General features: G+C 39.3%; 1 protein-coding gene across 3 annotated transcripts in view; it reads right to left on the bottom strand.

Annotated features, from left to right (window-relative positions):
• Positions 1-21,532, bottom strand: part of si:dkey-220o5.5 (actin filament-associated protein 1-like 2) — a 103,128-nt gene continuing 81,596 nt past the window's right edge. For all 3 annotated transcript variants that reach the window (XM_056246705.1, XM_056246706.1, XM_056246707.1), the window contains 7 exons: positions 17,808-18,022; positions 17,076-17,179; positions 16,810-16,930; positions 14,170-14,260; positions 3,153-3,322; positions 1,672-1,782; positions 1-944 (listed from right to left, as the gene is read on the bottom strand). In XM_056246705.1, coding sequence (XP_056102680.1) covers positions 918-944; positions 1,672-1,782; positions 3,153-3,322; positions 14,170-14,260; positions 16,810-16,930; positions 17,076-17,179; positions 17,808-18,022 — 839 coding nt within the window. In that variant the 3' untranslated portion in view covers positions 1-917. The remainder of the gene's footprint in view (positions 945-1,671; positions 1,783-3,152; positions 3,323-14,169; positions 14,261-16,809; positions 16,931-17,075; positions 17,180-17,807; positions 18,023-21,532) is intronic.

Genomic DNA, 21,532 nt, shown 5'->3' with positions numbered 1-21,532 from the left:
GAAATTATGCTTTATCCAGCATTGCTTTATTTATTGTACAAATACTATGCTCATTAGTGGTGTTTTTGTTCTCCACAGTTATCATTTGTACAGCAACATTAGGCCATTCTATCATAAACAAGTTACCAAACTATACAGAAAAACCTTCCCTAAAGTGGGATCAATACCAGCAAAATCTCTTCAGCTGTAATGACAAATCAATGCTTCATAAAAACATGGATAAAAAAACGTGGTTATGGTACATTATTAAAAAAAGCTCAACACATAATACACTGCGTGTGCACTGATATAAACTGTACAAATGTCGATAAATTACCACAGATTTGTGAGTCTTGTAAAAAATAAAAAATAAAGAGGTAATTACTCTTCAATAATCAATAATCATTTAGCTATAATCATATTGTGTTTGATCTTCACACTGACGATTCCTGATTTTGACCACGACAATGCCTTCCTGAAAACTGCAAACACAGTTTAGGTTGAGTTCAAGTGCAAAGTGATTTACATAAGGATAAATATTGTGCTATGATGATAAACGTAAAAATCCACTTTATTTAAATGTGCCATTCTATACACATAGTTATTCTACCTGAAATGTTGGTGTCAAAGTTATCTTACATGTCTAAAGAAAAGTACATCAGCATCATCTCAACAAACATTTACTAGAAATGTAAAAAATATTTTGTAGTTGCTCCCTATTGATGTGAAGATGAAAGTTTGTATATGAACAGAATCTGGAGCTAAAGAGTTTGTTTGATTTTGGTTATTTTCCTAACAGTACCAAGGACCCCAAAAAATAACAAAGAACTTTAAAAATCCAAACCACTGCATGATCCACATGCTTGGAAAGAATATTATTTTCAGTGCAATAATATACTGACAATATGAGGGGAATGTGGGAGAGTCTTCTCTTCATGTCAACCTGAAGCTTTGGTTTCCCACTCCTACAAAAACAAACAAAAAGAGGTTAAGGGTCATAGCAGTGTTATTTTACTATTATGTATATACTATAATAGTTTTTGTAAATATTTTGAATTAGCTTTTATTTTTTATTTTCGGTAATATTAATTTTAGTAAATTTTTAGTAATTTTGTTGTGTTGTGCTTTTGTCATTGTTCTTAGGTTTTTTTTGTCCTGCCAAATGGATTAATCGCGATAAATCGCATCTAACAAAAGTTTGTAAATATATAATATATTTGTTTGTGTATGTGTGTACCGGTGTATATATATATATATATATATATATACTGTATATGTGTGTGTGTGTATACATACATACATACAGTACATACACACACACACGTATGTTAGATGCGATTAATCAATTTGAAAGACATTTTTTAATATTACTGTTTAGGTTTCATTTATTTTTATTTCAGTTTTAGTTGTTATTTATTAAACTTCAATTAACAAACATTTTTTTTAGATAACAATAATAACCTCCTTTTCTGAGGAGAATTATGTGTTGGTCTTGATCATGTAATTTATGACTCTTGCGTGGAACACAAAATATATTTAGCAGAATGTTTTTGTCCATATAATGAAGGTCAAAATTCTTTAAAGTGAGAGGCTGGTGTTAGTTGTCAGTTCATCTACTGAGTCATCGGGAAATCAAAACCAATCAACAAATCCATGTGGGAGGCTGTGCAGTGTGCTCATGCTGAATCTTACCTTCCTCCTCTGGAAGACCCTGCCATGCTCGATAAACAGGGCAGATGGAGCTTTCTTTAGGGTGCTTTTTGCTGACGCAGTTCTCCTCAAGAGTGGGGTCAGAAAGCCCCCCTTTGAGAGAAATAGAAAAACAGAGGAGAGTGTTCAAGACATTTCCTTTTATAGGGTAAAATGGTCAAATATCCTAAATGACTCAAACAAGAGTCATAGCTGCATCTAAAAACATTTAAAAGTCAGCAGACTCCTCCATTGAGGAACCACTCATCATTGTTTGATAAAGTAGGGTGTAATGGTTAAAACAGCTCTTATCTGTGCGTTATTCTCTGCTCCTCTGGGAGGAAGTGGCTCCCAATCCAACCCACTGTAATTACTGAACTCACAACAGCAGCGACAACTGACAAACAGAGCACCAAACAAGACTAGCCAGAAAAAAAAATGACATCAAAAAACACCTGAAAATGGCCCAAAATTAAACGTCCTCATCTTAGTCTCATGTTTTTGATCTTACAAATCAAAATTAACTTCTTGCAAAGTGTTGCAGTTACACAATCCAAAATACAGGTGGCAGTGTAGCACTTCAACTTCAGCAGTTCAGTCATTCTAGCCAGACCCAATGCCACTTTAAAAGGCTCCTATCAGACCTTACAAATAATACTATGGTATTATCATGTTTTCTGGGCATGTATTAAGATTACTGTGTTTTTCCTGACATTACCATGGTGCAAAAGGGTACTGTGGCAGCACCCGCGATAATGTCGTCAGATGATGTCGTCAGATGCAAATGCAAATACAAGGATTTAGTTAACTAAAACAAAAACCTTTTTTTGTTACTTGAATAAAATAAACGTTAATGGAAATAAAATAAATATTTAAAAAAGTTTCTCATTTCCATCTACTTTAACTTGATGTACAAAAATAACTAAAAGTAAAACCAAAATAAAAATGAATAAAATCTACATAGAAATGTTGAAAATGTCAAAAATGACAAAAAAAACAAAACAAAATTACATACATTTTAAGTAAAATTAAAATGGAACATTTAAAACTAAAAACCAATTAAAAAATAATAATAATAATAATAATAATAAAAACTATAATAGTATCTCAATGGTACAAAATAACACTGATATATATATATATATTTTTTTTATATATATATATATATATATATTTTTTATATTGAATTTACATGGTATTCCAAGAATAACAAGGTACTGTCATGGTATATGTAAAAAAACAACAACAACAAAAAAACATGGTATTACTGGTAATTACTGGTAAATTACACAGTAATACCGTACAGTTCTTGTAAGTATGGATTTCCTTAAAATGTCTTGGAGTACCAAATACCATGATGCATGAATATGGTAATCATCCAGTACCGTGATATAATATATCAAAGTTCCATGGTATTATAATCTGATATCATCACTGTATCATGGTATTGCTACAGTGCTTTTATTGTAAAGGACAGTTGTTACCTGTGCTCGTTCAGTGCAGAAAGCAAGGGACCGTCTGAAGGAATTCCGTTTAGCTGGCTTGGTCCCCACGCTCACGAGGTTGATCTCTGACCCTGCTCGTAACTGCACACGACTCTTTCCTGTCAGGTCCAGCTTCTGCACACCCCTTTCATTCTCAAACACTTTTGTACCTAAAACAAACACACAGGGGATTGGTAAGCTTTTGTAATGTTTTGAAAGTCTCTTATGCTCATCAACCCTGCAATTATTTGATTACAAAATACTGTGACACATTATTACAATTTAAAATAACTATTTTCTATTTTCATATATTTTAAAATTTAATTTATTTCTGTGATGATAAAGCGAAATTTGCAACATCCATTACTCCAGTCTTCAGTGTCACATGATCTTTCAGCCGATTTGCTGCTCAAGAAACATTTCTTACTATCATCAATGTTAAAAACAGAAATATTTTGTAACATTTTAAATGTCTTTACTGTCAATTTTGATCAATTTAATGCATTCTTGCTGAATAAAAGTGTTTATTATTTAAAAGAAAATATCTCACTGACCCCAAAATTTTAAATGGTAGTGTATGTAATGATGATGAATGTAATTTTTTGTATAATAAATTAGGAGGCCTGGACTGTAAAATGTATCCCTTAAAGTTTCTCTGTAGGTGATTCTCTGCAGAAACATTTTTTGTTATGCTGGTTGAAAGTCTCCTCATATCATAGCAATCAGTATGGTAAGCGGTCTAAATGTATTTTTTTATAATTATATGTCGTCTGTGTAAGGCGTAGGGCCATTGAATGTTCGTTCAAACGTTGCATTCAGTCCGAACGGTCCTATAGCATGTGTTCCCTGTCGGGCCATGTACAAAACTTACTGCATCTAATTCCGTTTTTAAAAATGTGTTTATGTTTGGTATTGTAGTATTGTTACTAACTGTATTATAAAGTTTTCTCACCGGTGAATAATACATAATGTATTGCAGTAACGTTGTCTCTGGTCTTCTGGGCTGTGCAGCGGTCATGCTTTCAGGAGGCATGGCTTTGGACGGCGATTTGCAGGGAGGGTGGGACTTACGCTTTTAGTGCTATCAGGCTAAAGTCAGCATTTTCCCAGATGTCCTACTGCACCTTTAAAACTAACCTTTGATCACCAAAATTACATATTTAAAAGTTTTTTCCACAAATTTTTTTTTGTCATACCTTAAAATAGCTTGAATGTAACTCTACACCCCTGCCTCATTTAGTATACGCGGTTCTATGAATATGCAAAGGAGCCCTGTTTCCAGTGACTCACACCAGCTTAGATATCCACTAGTTGACGATCACACGGTGATGTGATTGGTTACAAGGTAGTTTGTGACGTCAGAAACACCAGCGATTTCAAATCGCGTTGTTGAGACTGTCTTTGGTTCACTGCAGTTCCCTTTCGAGCCGGTCTCTCGACACTGTGTCACCGTTAGGTGGCGCTATGGGGTTATCCCTCCTTCTTCGAATCTACTGAAGCTAGCGGCGGCGCTTCTGCCTGGCCGATGCCCTTCAGGAGCAGCACTGCGCGAGTCCGTCTGAACAAAAGAAATGTCAAGAATCCTTCAAAAGGACAATAGTGCGTTGCTTGCCCTTCCTCAGAGCCAGCCAGAATCATGATTTCCCCGTTGCCCACGACGCGCACAGTTCACAGTTGCTCACAGTTGTTGTTGCTACGGCTGCTGACGCTGTGTTTATGTGCATAGTCTGCATACTGATATGTGATTACTGCTGTTATGTTGCCCTGTATTATTCAGTGCAACTTGCTATTCTGATCTGACTGTGTCTGTTCACAGTTGTTGCTGCAACGGCTGTTGATGCTGTGCTTATGTACATACGGATATGTGATTACTGCTGTTATGCTGCCCTGTATTCAGTGCAGCCTGATATTCTAGCTCAGTGTTTCTCAACCAGTGGGTCGTTGTTCGTTCTATAGAGGGTCGCGAGACTTTCTCTGTGTTAACCGGCACAGCCAATAAGTGGGCTTCACAAAAGGCTCATTGCAACAGGCTACGTTTACATGCAACCAAACCCAAATAATCCGTTAGTAAACGCATTGACGGTTCAATCGGACTAAAAAGCCTTCATGTAAACACCTTAATCGATCCGATTGAGCTCGATCCGAATAAAATTTCAATTCGATTGAAAGAGGTGGTTTATTCATTTTCTAATCCAACTGGGAGGACATAAACACTTGATCGGATTGAAAACCGAAACTAAAGGACTGCGCATAGCATAATGATGTATGACGCGCTGAACGAGCTGTTCTTCCTTTTGAGTAAAGTGTCGTATAAATGAGCGTACCATCATTCTAAAATTCTCCTTTCACTCAGCGTCTGTGAAGTGGAGCAGGACAACGTCCCACCAGTCCTTGTTTCAGACTCTCATTCACAGACGACTGGTTTTGGGTGCTGGGCATTTTTACTGCGTGATAAATAAGCAGCACGGCACAACGGTTCATGCTCATTGTCTCCAAATTATGACCAGCAATGGATAAATATTAAGTCTGCTGTTTAAAACAAATAAAGAACCAATGTAAGAGAATAGTTAGTATGCGCAAACAGCGGGAAACTCAGGTATATTCGTGCAGTGTGCGCATGTCAAAAAAATATAATTCGATCTGAATCTTGTGACAAACGCGCACATTAACCCGATCACGTTTAGCGTTCATGTAAACACTATTCAGATTCATCAATCGGAATGAATTCAGTCCGATTGAAACAAAAGTTGTGCATGTAAACGTAGCCGATCCTCCAACGAATCGTAGGCTATTTTCATTCATTGGATTCAAACCAACTCGCAGATTGTGCAACGAAGTTTCTCTTCCCATTTAGCACTAGCCTACTATCTTTGTGAGTCGGGATTTTCAACAGTGACTGCAACGAAAACAAAAAGCAGGAATAGGCTGACAACAGTTATTTGTGTGCGACACTACGAGTCACACTTTTCCAAATTCCACCGCGTCTGGATATGATCTCAAGGCTGTCACATTAACGTGAGTAAAAAAATCAGTTTGCCTCATCTGCCTAATTATTGAAAATGTTTGTGTGTTTTCATGATTATCATTAATTATAATAAGCATATAGGCCTACGGTGCCTAGATCTGAAGAGGAATTTCAGTTATTGATTTATTTAGTGGGTCATATGACTGGCATACAAAAGAAAAGTGGGTCGCAGTAGGCAAAAGGTTGAGAAACCCTGTTCTAGCTGATATGCAAATTCGTGTGTACTTGAGCTGAGCAACTCATTGGTCTGGCCCTGCCTATCAGCTGAGAGCACTCCTACAGGAACGACGCTGTTGGCTGTTGTTCTACTCTGTGATTGGTGTAGCCCTGGCCCGGTATCTTCGGTCTGATCTTCACCTCTCGCACGGCGGGATTGATTTTGTTCCCGCAGCGTCAAGCTGACGCAATACTGAAGTGACTATGCTATGCTATACCGCTACTTACGCTGGTGCTACGCTATTCTCGCCTTCTATGTTGTCGCCTTCACTGTACACCCTGGCACTGACGCCGGCCATAGCCCTCATGATGCACTGACTATACTGCTGTTCCCAACGCTATGTATCTCTGCGCTCGCTCTACGTGACTGTTATCTAGCCATGCCTCAGCCCCTTGCATAGAGCCTGAGCCAGCTACGAATCCAGAGAACGATCGTGGCCGTAAGGCCGCCTTTTGTATTCAGAACCTAGTTGCCTTTGAGCAATTACTGTTCTGTTGTGCGGCGTGACAGCTGTAAGACCCTCTTTTACACCGCATGTTCTGGCTGTGCAGAGGAAGACGGCTGAGTAAGCACTGGAGTGTGTGAAAGGCTTCGTGGCCATGCCCCTCTCCGGCGTGTGTTTCAACTAGGTATAGACCGATGTGCAGTACCACTGCTTGCACTATTAGCTACTGAATATGTAGCTGATGCATTCACAACACAGTCTTCTGTTTTCCATTGTTGGTGCTACGGCTGTAGCTATCGTAAGAGCTGGTTTGAACGCCCGAATGAACGCCCATCAAATTAACGAACAATGTGTACATTCATGAATGTTGAGTGCGGTTATCTCCCCTCTACATGAGTGGAGCGCGCATTCTGGGTGATCGACTGATCATAGTTCATTCAGAGAGTGTATTAATCCATCTCATCTTCTGCTTCCCAGATAAGTAGAACTGGGCCTTGTTGGCAGAGTATTTTGCTATGCTCTCACTGACATGATGAAGATAGCGAGACTACCAGCCCTCTAATGTCTCTTCTCACGTCCCTGCTTGCTGCGGGCGTCAGGAACAGTTAAAGCCTGTGTGTCAGGTTCATTCCGCTGTGCAGTGCACTAAGTCGGAGATGTTTATTGAACATGCTTTCAAGTGGACACATCGGGACAGACCCTCACACAGAGTTGGCCAAGGGACTGGATTATATCAATGTGCCTGAAATATATCTGTTTTTGGTCAGACAGCCCCTATCAGTGGCCTTGTCTTTTGCAAGAGTACTTGGACGGCGACTGTACAGTACTTGGACGGCCCCTTCTACATGGCCGATTCGTGCTGGGCACTCTGGTCAGTTCTGTGATTAAATGTCTCCTCACTCATATCGTGATGTTGCCTTGCATGAGGATTAAATCTACAACGCGAACTGACTTTGTGGGTGTTGTCAAAAAGGTCATGTGACTATTATGACAGTTGTTTACGCCCCTGCTAGTGGTGTTTAACTATGTTGTTTAGCCGTTCGCAGTCTGTTGCTACAGGCGCACACACTGCTGCCTTCAGCGCAAATGGTCACCCTCGTGGGCTGTATATGTGCGCATTCATGCTGTAAAAGCACAGACAAAGAATCTGTCATCATTATGGTTTCCTTTCAGTCGTTCACTTTCAACGTAGTTGATGTCGACTGAATGGGATGACGCTTAGGGAGCCTGTCATCTTCGAGTACTGTTAAAATGAGCCAATGCACATTGGTGTGCGAGATTTGCCTCTGGATGCACGCACCAGTTGTCTTTCGCTTCGGAGCCTATCGGTGTCGATGTCTCTGAAGAGTGTTGAAGTTTTCAACGAGCGAGTGTGTCGGTGTTCTTCTGGAAGACTCTCCCAGTGCTGGTGGTTCTTTAGCGAGATTGCAGCGGTGATCGCGAGCTTCTGAGCTCTCAACTGCTGTTTTAACAGCATCATTTCTGTGTGTTTGTTGGTGGTTGGTTAGAGGGCAAAGAAGTGAGTGCTTTACTGTTTCAGTTCACTGTTCAGTGTTGGCACAGTCATTCCCCTGTGTGCTCCGGCACTGGTGATGTGTCCCATTTCCTGAAAGAGCAACACGGGTGCGTTTGCATCTTTTTTAAGATGTCATTCCATCCGTGCGTTTCTGGATGCGGTCGTTCCCTGTCACAATGGTTGCAACACGTGTTTGAAAAAAAAAATATATATATACAGAACGCTGAAGCAGCTTTTGCGGATAGTTCATGTTCTCATTGTGAGAACATGACTATCGCGGTGTTGAGATCGAGACTCTCCTTCATGCGTGAAGGTGGAGTCCCCATTACCACGGCGCCGTGTGGGGATGGGTGATCAGAGGATCATAGTGAGGCTTCCCCGCCCAGTAACCAATCCCTGTGGGCCCCTCACTCCTCTATCACACCGCAGCCGGTGGAGCCCGCCGTTGGTCCCTCTGTAATGGACCGAGCAGCCATTTCATTTGGGGCCCTTCCAGAGGACAGGATGCCAATTGCAGCATCGGAGGTGAGCTGACCTCTGGAAATGATGACTTGGCTGCGTTATCTCCCTCTGGGAGTGTAACGTTGCCTGAGCCAGATCCAGAAATGTCAGCTATGCTGAAAAGTGCCGCTGACACTGCTGGGCTCGAGTGGAATCCTCCACCGTGTCCCAAACAGTCTCGGTTGGATGATTGGTAATGATCCAGGTGGCAAGCGTAAGGCCAAGCATCTCTGACGCAGGCCACCCAGGGATGGGGGAACAAGCTCTTCAGATGGTTACTGTTCCGCCCCTGGCTCTCCAGCGGTACCCGACTCAAAAGAAAGAGCAAATTCTGTTCCTGGGTCCCAAGAGGGCCAGACTGGAGGTGTGTGACCCTGTAAAGCCTTGCACCCAGCCCCCTCTTGTATCACCAGCCGGAAGCTGGGCGTGGTTCGAGGACCAGGTCACGCCTTCTCACGCACCCCCTGCCGTCACGTGGAGACAGGTAAGTGTTGTGCACCACACTCAGACCCCGCTTTGGGCCACCTTTGGGCCTTCCGAGCCGGGTCCCTGTCCTCCACCTCGCTGCCCCATTCCGGGTACGTCTGTGGTACCTCTGGTTCCCTGGCCAAAGAGAGAGTATAGCTCCTGCCTAGGCGTTGAAACAGAGTGCCTCGCTGACAGATGCTTTAGAGCTGCGGGCTGGGCGACACCTATCACGTTCGCTAGAAAAATAGCCTACGTGTCGAACCTCTGCTTCCCGTGGGCTCCCTTCTTATGAAGCCAGTTTCACTGTAAGCCCGGTTCGATGTGTCGGCTTGCTGCGCCATTACCCTTATATGGACTGGATACGTGCGCAATTCTTGCTCCAGTAGAGTTCCTCTTTAGCCGAACCCTGTCGAGTTCCTCCATACCTTTCGGCTACAGACGTGGCGGAGCGTCCGAAGCCAGGCCTTTCACTCGTATGCACTGGTGGAACCTGTGTTAGGCTGGGTCCATATGTTGTGATTCCTACAGCGATGTGTATTCTTCCACGGAACGCTTTCCCAGTGGTCTTGTGGAACAGCAGTGACTTCCCTGGCCTAAGCCCTGTCCCATTTCCACCTCAAATAATGCGGGGGGATCAGAAGGCTTTTGTGTAGACGTAATCCCTTCGCCACTATTGCTGGACCACCACTGACTCCAGGCTCCGCTCGGTTCCTCAGCGAAAAACAACTGGTGTGTGCATCCACTTCCGTATTTATACCCGCGCCGCGTGGCTTAGTGTGAGATGTAAATGAGCATTGGCTCGTTTTAACAGTAGTCGAAAATGACAGGCTCCCTAACCATGATCCCATTCATTCACCTTGCATATTGCTATGGCCTATATGGTGTTATAACCTGGATGTTCCTTGCAATGCATGTATTGTCAGTAATGGCACCAGTACTTCTGCTGCCTTCGGGTTTCATCTGCATGGTGTTACCATGCTTGTATTATGTTCATGACAGCACCAGCATCGCCGCTGCAGCGGGCATCAGTACTAGGGGTTGGCACAACCTCAGCCATTATCCGCTCTGCGATGTGTTTGCAGTGGCCCATGCTTGAGCAACTTGCTCTTATAGCAGCTATGCTGCTGAGCTTATAGGTCTCCGTTGTATGGAGTTCTTTTAGCTTTCAATAGCTTGGCATGCTGCCGATCTGGACCTTCGCTATCAACACGGCGGTATTTTATAGTGCAACCTAATGGTTAGGTAGTCGAGTCAAGAGACCGACTCGAAAGGGAACGTCTCCGGTTACCTAGCATAACCTCGGTTCCCTGAGAGGAGGGAACGAGACACTGTGTACGCTGCCATGTTACATATCTCAGAGTCTTTGTCGGCCACGCTCTGCTTCAGTCCAAGATTCTGAGGCAATGGCACTCAGCGCCACCCTATAGTGCAGGGGAGCCCGCCTCTATTTTGCGCGCTTGAACGCCATTGGCGGGTGAATTCTCGCCTATGAGATGAGGGCCCTGTCCCAATATCCGCACTTGCGCCCTTGTGCCCCTCAATGCGCGTTCTCGCTAAGGAGTGCAAGACCGTAGGGTGTCCCGATCCTCTAATAGTGTTCCCCAGGGGTGATCATAAGGGCACTTACTGCACCCCTTTCGCAAGTGCGCATCAGACCTCACTTTGCTAGGGGATATTACCCAGAATCCTTGTAGTGTTGTGACGTTTCGAACAGCTAACCAATGGGGGTGCTGTTCAGGAGCGGAGACTCCGAAGATAAAGGAAGACGGTGTGTTGAAGTGTTTTTCAAGGCCGCGAATTTTTAAAAATATTAGAGTTATTGTGTCACGAAATGTAGTTTTAAAAGTTTTTCAGGCGAGAATATAGTTGTTTAAAGCTCAAATCTGTGGTTTATTTATAAAGATAGCGCCTATTTAAAAATTTTATCTGACGTTTTCGGAGTTCCAGGTGATCACCGGGCGCTCAGCGCTCATGTACCCCGCCTGGAACAGCCTTACCTCGGCTAGTCATTCTGACGTTTCCCGCGGGCTCTGTGTCTAGTGGTTAAACATGAGCTATAAATCGGCTTGTGTATATCTAACGGGCGATCTTTGGTCTCATTAATCTATGATTTGTTCCCTGGCAAATCGTTTTGGCTGAGGGCAAAGTGAAGTTTCATAACTTTATATATTTTAGGCTATTTAACTGAAACGTTGTAACGTTAGCCTGTTGACTTATGTTTGACTGAATCTTTTAACTTGCTTTATTTCTTGACTTATATAGCTTCTTATACTTTTTAGGCTACTTATACTTTAATAATGGCTATTATTGATCAATAAAACTGAAATTTAACAAAAAGAGACAGGGTTGTGTCATTTTAGTTCTTATAGCCTATGTAAGACTATTTTAATATATAGCCTATATATAATATATCACCAACACGTCATGTATTTTTTCATGTATGGGATGGGAAGAATGTCATATATCAATTTCCATAATAACATAATTAAAATTGCATTTCGAATCGCTGTGAATACGGTAAGGCAGTATAAGCTCAGGTAAACCTCAATCACAATTTATCTTATCACAATTTATCTTAGCCAAAAACTGTTTTAATATTAATAACATTAACAGAATGGTTGGTAGCTAAGAGTAAAAAAATATATTATTTTTTTCATTCAAAGGATTGTGTCATGTTACAGCTATTATAAGCAGCACACACATTAGCCAAATGAACGGTGTTTGCTCTCCTGATCACAACAGAAGTGACGTAGATTGTGACGTGTGCAAAACTGTCCCAATTTTGCTCTTCGAAGCTTCGGGCCCTTGCGCACTTACTCCGCTAAGTGCACTTTCAACAAGTGTCCACTTCGAGGAAGACCTAAGGGCATAGTGTGGGTATTGGGACAGGGCCTTCATAAGGCTTCAGTAGATTCAAAGAAGGTGGGATAACCCCATTGCGCCACCTAACGGTGATGCAGTGTCTCGTTCCCTCCTCTCAGGGAACCGAAGTTACCTTAGGTAACCGGAGACGATTTAAGGAGAAAATACTCAGCAATGGTGTTGACTTATGAATTTGCATATGGTTTTTCATAAAGCTTTAAATAAAACAAGCACTATTTACTTAAAATGAGGATGTGTGGGGTTTCGAAAAAACTAACCAATAATATGAATTACATGAACAATTTCAATGAAGGGCTGTGTGAGATGTGAGATGTGATGTGTAAAAAAAATTAAGATCAATTTAATTGTGAGCAGAATATTTATATTGTGTGTACTGTGTAATTTCCAATTAAGCTGTTATTTTGTGCGATTCCACCACAGAATTTAAAACACTATACACCATTTGAGATGTGGTGGAAATTAGACTTCATAACCTTCATAAAAAAATTTATTTTATTGAATTTTCTTCTGAAACATGTCAACTGCTGAGCAGTGTTAGTAGGCAAACCATTTGAGTATGAAAAGCATTTTAAGAGTTTTTCTAAAAAAAAAAAATTTCTTATTTTCTAAAAGGTACTGTATGATTATTCATCGTCTTGTAGATGTTCATTCACTTTTCTACTTTTTACCTAGTCTTATACTCCCTGAGTACAGAATGTTATGGAAAGTTGGGTTCAAAAAGAAAACATGATATTCTCATGGTTTTGACTGAAGAATCTTAAAGGATGAGTGTGTGCACACGCATGCCACAATGCTACAACCCTGCACTGTGACCAAAACCACAAGGGAGAAAAAACGCCAGCCGCCACTGATCCCTACCAAAATGGGAGCACAAGAGTGTTGCCTTCCTCTGCTGAAACAGTCCAGAAACACAGTCTAAACCTCACCTCACATGCCCTATAGTACACACTATAAAACACACAGTGCTCACACACTGACGTATTCTAAACACAGCTCCAACACTACCATTCAAAACTTTAAGTGTAAGTAAAAGTTTTTTTTTTTTTAATGAATACTTTCTTGTGACAAGGATGTATTCAATTGATTTATAATATTACAAAAGATTTCTATTTCTACTCATCAAAGAATCCTGAAAAAAGTATCATGGTTGAGAAAAACAGCACTGTAAATCGGTCCATAATCAGGATCTAATAAAATTCAAAGAAGTCTGATCAAAGCCAATAGAAACACCACTTTGCACAATTTGCACAATAAAATATCCGAGCATCTAAACATTCCTTAAGAATGTAATGTTAAAGTGATTTATACAGTCACACTGGCCAGTCACACTGGCCTTATTAAGCAAATAAAACAAGTGAAAAGCACAAAATTATGCTCTGGGATGTTATGCATATCCATAAACCATGAGCATGGAAAGTTGAGCTTTGAGCTTTCAGCCACCATAAAATTATTTAGTACTGTTAAAATTAAAAGCAGATGCCTCTGAATTGTCAAGTATTTGCCATTGACGAGTGAGTGATGGGTTAGGACAGGAGAGCTGTATATATGTCTTAATCATATGTTTTGTGCACAAGTGGGAAATATCCTGTCCTATAGGCAATACAGGCGGTCGTCTAGAGATGGTCTATAAATGTAGATCATAACTTCCAATCCATTTGCATCTCTCATTTTATTGACCAAATGCATTAATGTATTCTTAAAGATTTTTATGAGAGAAAAATGACCTGGAAAGACTGATTATAAGTGACGATGCTGATCTGCTTAAAGCAATGAGGTTAGAGTGAAAAAAAATGACTTTTACAACAATTTGGTGACAGAATGAGTGGGACTAGGCAATGAGAGTAGAAAATGGGATAAAATGAAAGAGAACTATAAATGTACAGTTTATTTTAATCTTAATGCGTTTCCTTTCTTAAAAAGTGCAACTCAGGATTAGGGGCTGGAGTAATACGACTGACTCACTGTGGTTGCTGAAGATTTCATTATTGCTGTAGTTGGCAGAATCCTTGGATGACACCAATTCTCCATTTCCACTAGTGTAGGGTTTCTGAAACTGACAAATGGATGGAACAGATGAATAAGTTAGTTTGTCAGAGTAGCAGTGAACAAGCAACGACTGTCCATGAATTAAAAAAGGCAACATCAAATCAAAATGTACCCTATTTACTATCGTAGTGCACATTGTGAACAATTATGCAATAACGCATGTTATTTAAAATGTTTGTCTTTGTAATCTTTAATCAAAATGTGTTAACTTACTCTGAAATCATTTTCCTTTTTATGGCTGATGTCACCAAGCTCTCTTTTTTTTCAACCCCACACACACATGGTATTGGGCTGATAAATGGCAGATATTAAAATTCTATACTATTTTTTGTTGATATAAATAATATTAACAATACAAAAGTAAAAACTAAACTACAAGTGAATTTAATGCTTCACAAGATTATACATAACAGTATGAAAAATGGAATTTCATTTCCTAAACATTACATTTAACAGTGTTATTAAATTATTAATTTTCAAATAATAACTTTAAATGATTGTTAGATGACAGTAAATGTAATCTTAATGTACAAATATGGAGAAAATTAGCATGATAATTAAATATAGAGTATCAGCTGATATAAATCCAATATTGACTGATACTGATATAGTACAAAACCTGTAATATCGGATGCTAATGAACACGGTACCAATTGTGCGTTAACACGTACAGTTTCATTCACAAGTTTGGGATCAGTACTAATTTTTTATGTTTTTGAATTAAGTCTCTTATGTCTCTTATCACCAAGGCAACATTTATTTAATCAATATACAGTAAAAACAAAAATATTGTGGAATATAATTACAAATTAAAATAACTATTTTCAGTTTTAATATTTTAAGAAGTAATTTATTCCTGTGATGGCAAAGCTGTATTTTCAGCAACCATTACTCCAGTGTTTAAGAAATCCTTCAGAAATCATTCTAATATGCTGATTTGGTGCTCAAGAAACATTTCTTATTATTATCGATGTTCAAAACATAAGCTTTATAGTATTTTGTGGAAACCATGATACATTTTTAAAACATCTTTGATAAATAGAAAGTTAAAAAGAATAGCATTTATTTGAAATAGTACTCTTTTGTAACACTATAAATGTATTTAACGTTACTTTTTATCAATTGAAAGCATTCTTGCTGAATATTAATTTCTTTAAAAAAGAAACTCTTTGACATCAAACTTCTGAATGGTAGTGTACAACCAATTTTATTTTGTTGATTTAAAAAAAAAAGCCTAAACACATTGCATAATTAGTGATATGTAACTTTTAGGGCCGGGACTTGATTAAAAAAATTAATCTAATTAATTAGAGGCTTTGTAATTAATTAATCGAAATGAATCGCATTTTAATCGCATAAATATTTGACCTGAGAACAGTGAGAAGTAATTTTTTTCACATGGATTTTTAGTATACCATTGAATAATGACTGCATACATAAGCTTAAGCAACAAGTCCAGCAGACCAGTGCAATTTTTGCCATTAAGTGTAGCAATAGCATATTGCTACACTAGACTAATAGCAATAGCGAATTCCTTGTTGCATAGCTTGCACACAACCATGCTCTTATCGACGCTTCCATCCGTTCGTTTTTTGTAACAACATTTCCCAGCCACCGGCCAACCAAAGCGATCTCGTCAGCTTCCAAGGGGGTAATCCATCGACCGGAAGTTGAAGTCGGCCGGGTGCCGCCATCTTGTAGCAGAACTTCACTTGCGTTAGCATTTCCATTGACTCCCATTCATTTTGGCGTCACTTTGACAGCGAATAACTTTACATCTGAGGCGTTTAAAGACTCCATTTTTCCATTATTTATTTCTAAAGAAACACGACAATGTATAAAAGGCTCCATTACCTTCTATGTTACGTTATGGCCCCGTAGAAACAGATTTAGTAAAAATAGGCTAACGATTGCGTCATAACCACTCGACTCTCTGTCGCGCTGTACAGAAATTACCGTATAGACAGAAGTAGAAACTCGCGCGCAATCGAGCTCATGGACAGCTAATACTCACGATCTCCGGCTCTGCAAGTTTCGGAAGGGAATGATTCAGATTCCTCTTGGCACAGCTACTAGAAGATTAACGTCTGTCAGACAGGTTGCTCACGTCATCAAGCTTAGTTTGAGTCGGTTTGAGTCTGCGCGTCAGGAACGGAAGTGCTCAAAAATCGCTAAAAAATGGGCTTCAACGGTCTCAACTGAGTTCCAATGAGATGGTTCTGTCCATTTCTTTTACTGTCTATGTCAGCTTCTTCGTCATGAACGCTAGTTGGTGCGCCAGTATAATCGGTCCGCCGAAACTCATCCAGTGAGAAACGTTCCGCGGTGCAAAAATAAGTGCGATTAAAAATAATTTTTTGTGTAATTAATTAACGCGTTAAAGTGTGTAATTAATTAATCTTAATTAACGCGTTAAAGTCCCGGCCCTAGTAACTTTACTAAACTGCAAACAGCTTGCTCAAATCAGATAATTTTTTTTTTTTTTACTCTGGTTACATAGGTCACATACACTTCTTTCTTCAACTGTCTTTTTAACACCCCTCTGCTGGACCGTACCATGTGCTCCAGTATGGATGAGTTTGAATAGATGGGCTGAGAGTGGATTCCACCACACAGCTGCTGAAAGGGGTCGTCCATGTACATGTTTGAGGTGGGGAACTTGCGGCTTTTCAGACCACTGAGGAACAGAGGAAACAGAAGAATGGAAAGAGGATGCGGAAAGAATGTAAGTACTTTTATGAGTGTGTGTGTTGCTCAGTGATTCATGCTTGGTTCATATGGAATGCTGGCAGCAGACAGACAGCATGTGAGTGTGTGTGTACCTCAGTGACTCGTGGCTGGTGTGTTGATATGGAGAACCAGCTACAGTGGAACTCCCATCCTGCAGGAGCTGAACCCACTGCTCTTTATCATCTGCACAATTTGCCTGCACGTTCATACATGTAGAATAACATACAGTAATTCATAAGACAGTGATAACAGTTTAAAACAACAAGAAATCAAAATAGACCATATTTACTTTCATTTTAATATCCCTGCCCTTTATAAGTAGGCCTACTGTTGCAGTACTATGGTACAGTGATGGTATCAGATGGTGATACTGTGGTAATTTTATATATACCAAGGTACATGCATACAAGAACATGGTACCACCATGATACCATGTAAAAAACAAAACAAAAAAACAATAAAAGCACTATGGTACTTTTTGGTATTGTTTAAAACCATGGCATGTGTAAAAAACATGGCATTGCCATGGTACCATGCCCTAAATATCTACGATTACACTTTATTTTAAGGTGTCCGTGTTACAGTGTAATTATGCATTTAAGTACTGTGTAATAATAATGAACTACACGTACTTACTATACGGTTAGGGTTATGATTGGGGTTTGGTTTAGGTTAGTTGCATGTAATAATGGATAATTTATAGTTCTTACCAAATCTACTTTAAATGACTAAAACTAAAACTGGAATAAAAATCAATTAAAGAAATTCCTAAATATTAAGATTTAAAAAAAATTATACAAGCGAATATTGAATCATTATTGTACCTCTAGTACAGCCACCTGGTCTCCGTGCTGTGTTATAGTAATGCGGTAAGCATGTGCTGTATCCGGGCCGGGACGGACCTCACTCCCTCTGAGCTGAACCGTGTATTGAGGGGTCTGTTCTGACTCCTCATCTCGATACATCTTCAGAACCCCGTCCTCCACGCGACACCACAGACTCTGCCACTGACAGTTCATCAGCACGTTCAGGAAGGCCGCTGAGGACAGTGAACAAAGAGTTAATACACGTTACCTGTGCCTGATAATAATTTGTGTTCATGGTATATTTGTGTGTTGCTCATTACATTTCAAATTGTGACCTTGGTTGTTCTTAAAGTTGGCGTGTTAAATTTGACCAATGTTTAAAACTTTATACTATTTCAGCTGAAAAGCAGAGACAACTATTAGTAAGCCACTCTCTTACAAAAAAGAGGGTTATTAGTGTGATATTTGTATACTTCTTTTAAACTTAAGAAATATAACAGCATACATTCAGTCTACTTTTTATGTAACAAACAAGTACACAGAAAAGTCTTCATGTATTTGGCCTATACTTGTTCTTATGATATACTTGATATTTTGATTGAGATATACTTATGAAAGTATAATTATTTTAAAGTAATTAAAAAAAAATAGTGCCCCTATTATGGATTTTTGAAAATGACCTTTCATGTAGTGTGTAACACAGCTCTAAGTGAATGAAAACATCCTGCAAAGTTTTAAATCTGAAAGTGCACCGTATATAAAGTTATTGTGGTGTCTGCGCGCGCAATAAGTGGGCGGGCAATACGCTAATGTTTTTTCTTGACGTCACAACGAAACGGCTTATGACTCGTTTGAAAAACGATTCATTTCATTGACTCAGAGTCGACTCTTACTTTTGAAAGACGGAAAACTTGAACCTCAAACACTGCAGCTGATTCCTGTGGATACTGGACAGCATCATGTCGAGAAGACGTGCTTTACAATGTGACGGTAAAGCCAGTTTCTTTTCCACTGCCCAAGGATGAGCATGTGAAGAATCAATGGTTAAAAATCATCTTTACCACGATACCACAACAGTATAATCCTAAACTTTTGCTGTGTTCCCTTTATTTTACTGACGACTGCTTCTCAAATCTCGGAGTTCAATGCAGGATTCGCAAACCCCTTGCTCTTGAAAGATGGTGTTCAAAAAGTTTTGAGTTTGATATTGTGTTACATATTGTGTATATTGATACAGCTGGTCTCCTGCTAACTGGTTAACTCACATTATTACTGTCTGACTGAAATACTTCTGCTAACCAGCTGTGGGCCACTATTACCTAAAACTGTGTCTATTAATGCAGATTGTCTGTCGTTCTCACTACTTTGAGGAGAGATTAAGCATGGAGCAAGATTTGTTTTACCAACGTTTATGTTACATCAGTCATTCACGCTAGAGCTCAGCTAATGTATGCACTGTTATTGATACAGTTTCCACATGTTCACCGCAATAAATTAGAAAAATACTCGGTAAATAAATAAGTACAAGTAAAAAAATCGGTTTGTTGATGGAAATGTACTTGTTAATGCTTATGGTGAGGAATTACAGTTGCAACATCTCATAATGTACCTCAAACTGAGTAGCTTATCACTGAGAAACGTCCTGCTCGAGTTGTCCTTGCGATGGAGGTTCAGGTTGAAGAACTAGTTCTTCCAGTGTTTTATCATTGGACTCGCGCTCGGATTGATATGGTAAAATGGACGTCATTGTTCGTTACTGTTTAGTTTACGGTGTAGGAAGCCTCAGGACAAGCAGATCTGACGTTGTTATGGCAATGGGCGTTTTTGTTTTCGACACGCTCTGTACACGGTAGACCAATCACAACAGACTGAGCTGTCTGGCCAATCAGAGCAAAGTAGCTTGCGGAAAGGAGGGATTTAGAGAGATGGATTCATCTGACGAGTCTTTTGAGAATCATTGAAAATGTGGTGATGTGCAAATGTATTTTATGAGAAAATGAAACAGTTTTTTTTACTTTTGATGCATGTAAACCAACAGTAGGAGACTCCAAAACAACATTAGGAAACTTTAAAATAGCATAATAGGGGCACTTTAAGTATGGTTGGCTTGTTTAGAGTATCCTACACTTTTTCACACATAATGGCTTCTCTGAGGTAGTACTCCAGCACATGTTTTGTGCTGGAGTACAAAACATGTACTCCAGCACAAACGTAGACAATGTAGACAATATAACATTGTCTACATGTTATATAGACAATACTATCTTTTAAACTTACATGTTCAAATTTAGAGTAACCAGTCAGCTCTGGGGTTGAATAGTTTAGAGAAAATAGTGCAGTACACTGGTGGAACTGAATCTGATCTTCACAGTGCTCTCAATACACACAGAAACAGATAAACATTTGGCTGATTTAATTGACAATTCTTCAAAGATGTCAGAGTATTGTAAAAGACTGGCATCTAGTATAAACCGTTATCAGAATAAATAATTGTACATCTCATCATAAAACTACAAGTATGATGTTAGGTTCATGTAAAGTAAACTACCAATATGCTGGAGTATATAGCTAATAAACTATCAGTAGTTCACATTATAGTTGCCACATACAAGAACAATTAAGACTTAAACTAGTTGTAGTTGTAGGGTTGGGAATTGGATACTTAAGGTCAGGAGTCAGATATTTGTTACAAAATTAAAATTTTGATTACTGTGTGCACATTTTAATGTGATTTTAAACCATGCAAGCACAAGAAGACGCGAAAGAGAACAGCACAGTTTTCTTAGGCTACTTTTTAAATTGTTGCTGTAAGTCATTAATTTGTTTGATATCTTAATATTTGACTTTTTTTTTTTTTTTTTTACCTTATTGGAATCGAAACTGGGAATCAATAAGAATTGTTTAAGCCTCCTGACTAGCACAACACAATGTGATGTATGTTTGGTTCTTCACACTACTAGAAGGTATGGTGGTTCTGTCTATTTCCCAACCAATTGCAGATGGAGGGAGTGTTCAGAAGAACATGCTTGAAAACAATTCAAACAATTTTTGTCATTCTGTTTGCTAGGGGTGCAGAAATTACACACTTTAGATAAAATAATAAAATAAACGTCCGAGTCTATAATCAAAGTATGCTTGTACAAACACAAATAAACAAATAAACTTGTATGAAAGTTTCCCTTTCAAGTTGTTTGTGGAGACACGTGAAGTAGACATCTACACGTCTCTAATCAGTGAGCGCACGTTTCCAATAACAAAACATTAAAACATTACTCAGCAAGTGGTAAGTCGTAGCCACTTCCAAGTTTCAACTAAACTTTTGATCTTCCCCAAAATCTAATTAGCTTATTTATTTTTTATAAAATAAATAGCTTTTCCTGTTTCCTTCATAAACAAATACGCTCTCTGCTTACATTAATGCTGAGCCACTATCAGAAAGTTCACCCAAATATTTAAAATCAAACTTCTGAGTTCACTGCTGTGGTTGTCACCCCAATGTCAAAGGTGACAATAAAATCTCACAGGAATCCATCCATAGACAATGACACAGTGTGGAAAACACCCAGCCTGTGTCCTGTACGGCATGCAGTGAATTTAGCCCCTAATGAATAACACCAAAACGAGTGAACAATGGCACAGTTGTGCTAATAGAAGGGCTAGCAACATATGCAGACCACATAATGGGTATAAAGCATATGTTATTGGTAGACTTCTTTAATTAGAAACAGCATTAGGTTGCGGAA

This window comes from Rhinichthys klamathensis, unplaced genomic scaffold (genome assembly GCF_029890125.1).
Source record: "Rhinichthys klamathensis goyatoka isolate OS25496 unplaced genomic scaffold, OSU_Roscu_1.1 h1tg000040l_1, whole genome shotgun sequence".
NCBI lineage: Eukaryota > Metazoa > Chordata > Actinopteri > Cypriniformes > Leuciscidae > Rhinichthys > Rhinichthys klamathensis.
Note: the sequence above shows the minus strand (reverse complement) of the source record. Positions and strands in the feature narration are given on the sequence as shown.